The following is an 8,395-nucleotide window of genomic DNA, read 5'->3' as shown; positions in this document are numbered from 1 at the left end:
AGTTTGTTTAAAAGCTTCATCAAACATTGTCAGTAAGAACCAACAGGTTAATCAGAATAGACTTAAATGGTACAGTCTGGCATGGAAATTTTAATGGGGCAGAGTTACAATATAGAGAACCACTGTTCTGGGTATGCTGCTGGTATCTGGATTTTTACTATATGGTCTGGTGCTGTAAAGGTGTACAGAAGGATACGGGTTATACACTGTAAGCGTTTAAGGTTGTCAACATATATATTGCATTTATGAAAAATGATAACGTATATAGGAAATGTATATTGACGTGATGTATATTAGGGCTTTTTCTGGCACTGACAGAGGCTTTAATAAGCTTTGTTTCAGATTTTAACCCTTAATGTAAAGAGAGATTTATAGTTGCTTATGATGTCCTGAAGAGTGTTGTGCTTCAGTTTGGCTGATGAGCACAGATGTTGAACCCAACATATTAATGCAATGTAGTTTTGCTTTTTTTATAATTCGTTTGCTGTGAATATTTTTTTTTTATTTTCTTGTTTTTTGCACAATAAATGTCACAGTATTTTAAAAAAATAAATAAAAACGAATGTCTCACATGTATATGCAGTGACACCAGATGTTATTCTGACAGCTGCAGTTAAGCTAGTATTGATGTCAATTGAATAGTTGTTCTAATTATAAGGTTCAGGGTGTAGCTGTGTTTGTTTATTTTTTCTCTGTCCAAAGAATTTATATGTATTACTGCTCTATTTCATCAAACGTACATACTGGCAGAGCTGAAATGCCAAATGGTCACATTCCACTTTCAATGGAAGCATGTTCAGTCTGAGCATTTAGGATTCTCCAGACAAGTTGAGAGGTGAAGGCAGAGTCAGAGAAACTGATAATAGTTGAGTATTGGCTCAAAGCCACTCGGAATGATGAGGTGAAATAAAAACACAACAGGAAAAATAAAATGGCTCACTCAGTTGAACCCACAGTCTATGTTGTGCATTTTAAAGGTGCCCACTGCTAGAATACTGTACAGTTATCCTAGTGTATTATTATTTTTATGTTATTTATTATTTTTTTTAAAAACACAAGCTAAAAAGGGAAGCTTATTGGAGCAGGCTACCAACAGATGGCGCCGGCCTGCTGTTTCAATATATTGCCGGAAAGGTTGCTCTTGATTTTGTGTAACTGATTTGTCGTTGACCAGGATTAAGGAAACGTGTAATCTTTATTAAGGGGAAATAAATGTTTCTGGAAGCTTGTGTTACCGGCAAAATATACTGGACAAGCGGCATTGTACTTGATTCACACGCTGTGCCTGTCGTGGATTTCTTTCTTAACTTGAGGAGAATGCGAGTATTAAAAAACCTTAAGAAATTGAATATCTAGATAACGAATGATTTAAAAACTAAAATACAAATGCGACTAAGGGTGGTAGATTGTGTAACACATATAATATTTTAAGTAAAATCACTGTTTCATGACAATATTAAATTGCTGTTACTAAGTTTAAATGTTAATGTTTAGCGCATTTTGCAAAGTAAAAGTAGAACCTTGATCCTGAAGAATGCGCTAACTGGTTGATGGATGTACTTACTATTGCTTGAATCTAAACTTCTGCTACCTTGCTCACAGTTATCATTCAATAATAATAATAATAATAATAATAATAACAACAACTAGAACACACTGTCACTTTTTCCTAATTGCTTAAGACAAAATCAGCAAAACCGTCGAAGCACATTGCTTTGTCACTTGAAGTTCTGTGATATATATATATATATATATATATATATATATATATATATATATATATATATATATTGAGATTTCTTGGTACTATTTTCCTATAGTTTGCTGTTACGTTTAAGATTTGCACTACAAAGATTCCTATATCTAAAATATACTTGATGTAATTTTAATCGGTTTTTGTGTTTATTTATTTTTAATAGCAGGATACTTATTTTGGTCATGGTGTAAAGCACTTTATGTCTTTGCTTTAGATTACTTAATCATACTAATTGAAAAGTACTCGGGGTGAATAATATAGGTTTACATCAACGTTTATTATTGTCTAGTGAAAACTTGAATAGCTGCAGTATGCTTGCTGTTAAAGCTATTCGACCAGGTGGGTGCAGTCATGCTAAACTTGAAGAAAAAGACACAGACAAGTCTGGCAACAAAAAGCAAAGTGAGTCTGCCGAGTGTCCGGATTGTGACCGGTCCGCGCAGAAGAGAAGCGACCACATCGTCTGCAGCGTTCACCTGGAGCTACCGCACCCGAGACGAAGGAAGCTGATTTTGCACTTGGATCTGAACAACACCATCCTGGTCTCTGATGCCGTGACTAAACAAGGAACAGTGGCGGCATTAGATTACTTCCTGTCCACGGCCACCTGGGGGAGAGTTAACCGCCAAGGTGAAATTGCCAAACCCAAAAACTTTTTACCGTGTTTCTTCTGTTGACAATCTTTTGCATGTGTATTACACTTAAATGTGAAATATGCAGGTATTTCAAATACTGTTTGAAGTGGGGCTCTGCATCCAGGTACTACAGTAAACACTTCAGGTATTGCAGTTATAACTCACTCCAATGGTCTGCCCACAAAGATACTTACTTAGATGCAGCAATTGTATTTATATTAAGTATCTGAGTATGTAAAATAATGTAAACAAGTGGATAACCAAAATATTCTCTGCAAAATGAAAGGGTGGCCAATAATGATGTTAATAAAGATAATAAGACATTCAGAAAGGACAAAGGTCTATTAGATGGGAAGCATGCCTACAAGGGACTGGCAAAAATAAAATAATTACTGGCAGAAGTTGTTTAACTTTAAAGACACTACCATAGAGTGCAGCCCCTGATCGTCAATCACTTTCTCCTTTTCTTCTGCAGGTAGCTGGGAGTGGGTGAGCGATGTGCCCTCCCTCCTCTCTCCATGCCAGGGCGCTGTGACCTATTACTCCCAGTTTGGTAGAGTCCAGGATTTCACGGGAACAGCCGAGGGGCAACGGTTCCGCGGCGTCTTGAAGGAGCACCTGTCTCTGCTGGAATGGAGCGGAGAGGAGGATGAGTTGCTGGCGGTGAGGGGGGAGGATGGGAGGCTGTATCACTGGATCCTGCCAGCCTTCTTCCAGCTGCTGCAGACCTTGGAGTCCCAGCACAGAGAGTTCTGTGTCCTGTTCCGCACATTCGGCACCGACCTGTCCCGTGTGCTGGGAGCTGTACAGCGTGTGCTGAGGGAGGGGGCCCATCCTCTCTTCACAGACCTGCATGCACTGTCGGTGAGTAACAGGGTCTGTTTAGGCCAGGGCTCTCCAAATTCTGTCATCTGGAAACACTTCTGCTTTGTTTCTTTCTGCAACCTGGGCTCATTTAAATTATTACAGTTTGTTTCCATCAGTGTCATGGAGCCAAACATTTTTTAGATTACTGTCCTTGTTACTGATCTCGCAAGATTTCAGCTTCCTAGTCAAAACATGGCAAAGATAGGTGCAAAATTCCATGTGATATCATAGCAAATATATTTTTTGTTGGAAATCCAACAACAAATACAAGGTATAAGTCATTCTGTATTGATAGTTTAGGGTGCTGCTTGTACTACATCTTGCTCATTAGAATAATTTGCATTCATTTGAAGATTGAAATGCACTCTCAAACACCACAAACTAGTAACAGTCATGTTGTACAGAAAATGTACAGCACTAAACATAAAAGGGACCTGCAAATGTTACGGAAGTGTATCTATCACAACTTTCTGAACGTTGAAGGAAGGGTATGTTTTTGAAAACGGAATGTATATTACAAAATCTGGGGGTGCTTACCTGGTAAAAGAATGGCCTCAAGGCGGGTCGTACAAGCCAGGAGAGTGTCCTGTCTGTGCAGTCACTGCTCCTCACTAGGTTGCCAGCGTCCCCTTGGCTCTGGTGCTCCCGTTGGTTAGGGAGAATAAACCAGTAGGGGTTGTTTTTTCTAATACCGCTACAGCTGACCCTGCAGGCCAGGCTGCTGCTGCGCTCAGGCAGACGTCTGCAGGCTGATCTTTGTTCTCCAGAGGCCATTAACTTACTGACATCCGCTTTCGAGTTCCTGGGTGTAAATCTTTGGAAATTGGCTTGGTCGTGGGATCGGAGGATGCCCACTCAACCTTCAGGTTTCCTGGGGTATTGCTGCGGTGAAGGAACATAATTGAATATGCTAAATTGGGCACTAAATTTACAAAACTACATTACGGATGACTTGCTGTATATCCAAAATCATGGAATGAATCCTGAAGCACAGCAACTACTCCCAGTTTAACGCAGATTTAAAAACTGCCATTTTAACCCTGATTATCTTATGTTGTGTCTCTCAGATGCCCTTGAACCTGACTCCAGGTCGGATCCGCTGCAGTAAAAAGAATGTGGTCCTGAGCCGGGGTTCCGAGCGGGTCTCAACGCGGGGGGACGAGCGCAGTTTGTACCGCTACTTCAGCGACCTCCAGGGTCTGGGTGGGTTTCAGGACCATTTTGACTGGTGAGAACCTGGGAATAGGAAGAAGAGGAAAAAGCCTCTGGGAAGTGAAACAAAAATAGATTACTTGCATAAAGTTTGCAGCACACACATCTGATAAGATATTGGTGTTCATTGAGTGTAAAACAGTTTAGCCTGTGGTCCAAACATCAGTTTTTTTTTTTTTTTTTTTTGTTTGTTTTTTAGCAACAAATACTTTTTTGTGAACCACACAAGTGATGTAATAATAAATTACTTTAAATAATGTATCCCTGTAAAGAACCTGGAGGAGTTCATGCCTAGTTTTGATTGGTGGCTTTTTATTTTAAAAAATGAAAGGTTTTCCTATGTTGTGCAGGAATAAAGGCTTGACGAGTGCATTGTGTTTTTATAGTAATCAGGTGCCATGTACTGTACAACACTGCCTTCATGAAGGTTACTCTTTAATAAACTGACATTGCAGGAATAAAGTGTGATGGCTTGCATGAGTTGTTTTACAGCAAATATGTATTTGATGAGAATAGGAATGATCCTGACCTTTTTTCCTGTCCTGATTACTGCTGAAATACTTTTAGCAGGTTCAGTACAGACATCACTGTAGTTAATTCAAAGGCTGTAAAAACAAGGTCACTGGACAACAATTTTATTTAAAAAAAAAAAAAAACTTTGCCCAAAACTTTATTTGATTGCTAACTTTTAATTCAGTTCTAGGAGTTCTAAACAAAATGAATCGCTGTGTTTTTATTTATACATGAAATGAAAAAGAATAAAATCGCATCTTATCACAAAGCGAGGCACCTGCAATGTTGACACGCCAACTTTCTTTGCAGCAGCAGCCTGAGAAACCACAGGAGACTTCTTCTGCAATAGTTCATCCTGGTTTATGCAAGTCACAGCGTAATCACGTACTGACAGCACTGCGCTACGCAAACCTGTTTTGCTTTGAAAAGTTGCGTTCATCATTTGAAAGTACTTTATCCCAATTAAACAAAGTGACTTCCCAATTAAACAACATTAATAGCATTGGGAAGGACAGTCTCCCAGGGTTGTATCCCATTTAAACAGGAATCTTGTTTATCAGTGTCCTGATTTAGGCGGCATTTGTAAAAGCCCATGCTGATCCTGTTCACTGTCTCTCCTCTGTTTTGTAGGTGGGCTCACAATAGCTACTCAAACTTGGGAGGAAAGCCCATCTGGATTGACCCCTCCGATCTTGAAGTGCAGCACATATTCATTGATGACAACATTCGGCTGAACGACGAGGATACCATCGTCAATCCAAAGGTCTGTTCTCAGTCGAGCCCAAAGGAGGAAATGAGAACCCAGCTCTGTGCCTTTTGAGTTTCTGTGTAGCGCCTGTTTTCTTTACAATTCAATCTTCAGGACATAGTGCTGAAAGTCAGCAGTTTCAATTAGAAACATCTTTCATATCGTTAGATTGATTTTAGGGTCAGTTAATTTGAATACTCCTTTTAAGAGCCAGAAAATCTTATTATAGAACCCAAACATACACATAGTTTCGAACGACCATTTCCTCTAAAGCCATTAGACTTATACTGCTCACAAAGATAAAGTATTTCATTTGATTTTCTTATCAAATAGTTTAAGTAATTTGTTTTAAAAAAATAAAATAAAATAAAAAAAATAATAATTACTTGGGGCTAGCTTAATTCAGTAGCCTCATGACTTTCATCTCTGCAGGCCTTAATTAAAATCCGGCTCAGTAAAGTTAGTTTTGTAGTCTAAACCTAGCCACCATTAGACATTAGTCCACAAAATAAGTGCCATGCATTTTAATCACAATTGGCAGTCTTTGTGGCCCAGGACTGAGTGTCAGTGAGAGGGTGTTCAGGTCAGGATTGAGGCGAGTTATGAGGTGAAGCTCTCATGGAGAATGCTGACTGGATTATTTTTAGTGGCTACTGCAGACTTTAAACAACCTTTTGAAAAGGGAAATTACCTGTTGGTTTTACAGAACTAACACCAAATAATGAAGACATCTAATTCAAGTACTTGTTTTTCATTTTATTTTGCAACACTGAATTGTCCTATTTAAAAAAAAAAAGTGTTAAAGGCTGGTGTTAAGGCTTTGAAAACATGGCTCTATGTCTATTTAAATTGGGAGTCACAGTTGTAAGAATAAAGGATGGGGCTTTAATACTGCTGTGGTAATCTAAATAGGATTGAACTTAATTGGAAATCTTGAGTATTGCTATAGCTATCCCAGTTCTTTCAGCGCCATTCAAATTATTTTTACTGGACAGATCTAAAAACACTAACATCACATGCAAAAGCATCTTTTAATGTGTGGGTACTAGGGAGATGCCTGTAGGCAGTTGAAAATGATCTTCTCTTTGTTGAAGAGGGAAAACACAGAGTAAATCATATTGACAGGACTTTTTTTAAACAAGGGAAATGAGCTGAACTAGGGAATGCTAATTCACCTCTGAAGCACGTGTATAAATGCTGTATTTTCTTTTTTTTTTAATTTCTTTTGTAGGTGTTTTTAGGTAAAGCAGGCACTGAGACCCGCACATCCTTGACCTCTGAACTCTACGATGTTAACTTGGTTCAGACCGATCTTCTGAGGGCCATTTCAGACCACAGCTACTTCAGTGAGCGCATCCGGATCTGTGAGGAGAACTATGAAAAATACATAAATAAAGAAGATGGCTAGAGCCTCCGTTTATCATCTCAGGGATTTTTAGTTTACATGATTTCAGTACTGTGTATAAAGATACCTAAACTAGCTGGTGTCTATATACAGTTTATTGCTGCTACAATATGTTTTTTGTAACTTTGAAGTATTCGGTATTGGGTCTATTTTATTGCACTAAACATCAGCAATTCTAAATACCTCACCCTTAAACTCTTTATTAAACCTTTCTGGATCTTAGTGGTCGTAGCTAACAAAATATTGAACTTTAATAAATGTTACCCATTCCAGGTTTTACTGTGAGCTAGATTGTCCCCATTGTAGAGGTAACAAGCTCAGACATTATTAAATGCACAGTAAAACCAGGAATGGATCAAATTGCTGTGCCATGGGAATGTTCTTTCCATCCCTGCTTACCCGACGTAAAAATAAACTTCCCAGTTTGCTTGCCTTGCCTTCCAGGAAAACTGTTGCACTTCCACTTCCTAGTTCATTTCACCGAAGAAGTCTCTTTGAGGTCAAGCATCTTACTGGCTGCAAATCGTGTCAGTCATTAGGGGAAACCACTAGTTAGTTACGATCTGGAAAAAGAGCCCTGAAGAGGTGGGATGACAATGAAAGCGCAATACTATTTGAAAGCATGGCCTGCAAACAGAGATTTCTTTAACCTTCTTTTTAAAATGAAAATGAATGTTTGTCAAACTGCACATTTGAGGCCAATATAGTAAATGTATGTACCTGGCATGGAAAATGTATGAAATTATTTTGTTAGCTACAGTCAATTTAACTTGACCTTGTGTCCAGGACACTTAAATTAAATGCACACTGGGATTCTCATGTCTAACATTACTACACCAATATATTTATATATTTTTACCAGCCAGATATATATTTAAATGCGGAGAACCTCGAAATTCAGGAGATATACCGTAACAGGATTACAGGGTTTTGAAACTACCAAAAGTTTCATGTGTTTCACTTATAAATATTATGGCATGCTTTTATATACATTCATGTTGCATCATATTTCTATTGTGATGAATACTTAAAAGCATGTTATCTTTCCAAAATATTTATAAAAGATTACAGCCCCCAGCACCATCTCTATGACAGCCAATACATTTTCCAGCACTCGTGTTCGTTCTGAAAATACAGTACATTATAGAAATCCCAGTATAATTGAGCGTGTGAAGACAATAGAGTTGGCATTGCATTGCTTTCTAAATAAGGAAATCAAAGACTGGAGTGCCAGATCACTGAATTTAGCGAAAAGCTAC

General features: G+C 38.4%; 1 protein-coding gene across 2 annotated transcripts; it reads left to right on the top strand.

Moving 5' to 3' along the window:
* Positions 1-1,189: 1,189 nt before the first annotated feature.
* Positions 1,190-7,441, top strand: si:dkey-32e6.3. 2 transcript variants are annotated; one of them, XM_041274992.1, is made up of 5 exons: positions 1,190-2,386; positions 2,867-3,255; positions 4,326-4,486; positions 5,614-5,746; positions 6,963-7,441. In XM_041274992.1, the coding sequence occupies exons 1-5, from the start codon at positions 2,068-2,070 to the stop codon at positions 7,137-7,139; spliced, it is 1,179 nt and encodes a 392-aa protein (XP_041130926.1). In that variant the 5' UTR covers positions 1,190-2,067; the 3' UTR covers positions 7,140-7,441. The 2 variants fall into 2 exon arrangements, with proteins under 2 accessions (XP_041130926.1, XP_041130928.1); XM_041274994.1 differs by having other exon boundaries at positions 4,326-4,461; positions 6,963-7,050.
* Positions 7,442-8,395: the final 954 nt, after the last annotated feature.

The sequence above is a fragment of the Polyodon spathula genome, chromosome 16, assembly GCF_017654505.1.
Source record: "Polyodon spathula isolate WHYD16114869_AA chromosome 16, ASM1765450v1, whole genome shotgun sequence".
NCBI lineage: Eukaryota > Metazoa > Chordata > Actinopteri > Acipenseriformes > Polyodontidae > Polyodon > Polyodon spathula.
The sequence above is the reverse complement of the archived record's forward strand: the minus strand, read 5'-3'. Positions and strand labels throughout refer to the sequence as shown.

What these genes read in the sequence shown, in the direction of transcription:
- si:dkey-32e6.3 (XM_041274992.1), top strand. Translation starts at nt 2,068, where the DNA reads ATGCTTGCTGTTAAAGCTATTCGACCAGGTGGGTGCAGTCATGCTAAA. An exon ending in GGGGAGAGTTAACCGCCAAG is followed by an intron (nt 2,387 to 2,866) that starts GTGAAATTGCCA and finishes TTTCTTCTGCAG; the next exon opens with GTAGCTGGGAGTGGGTGAGC. An exon ending in TTTCAGGACCATTTTGACTG is followed by an intron (nt 4,487 to 5,613) that starts GTGAGAACCTGG and finishes TCTGTTTTGTAG; the next exon opens with GTGGGCTCACAATAGCTACT.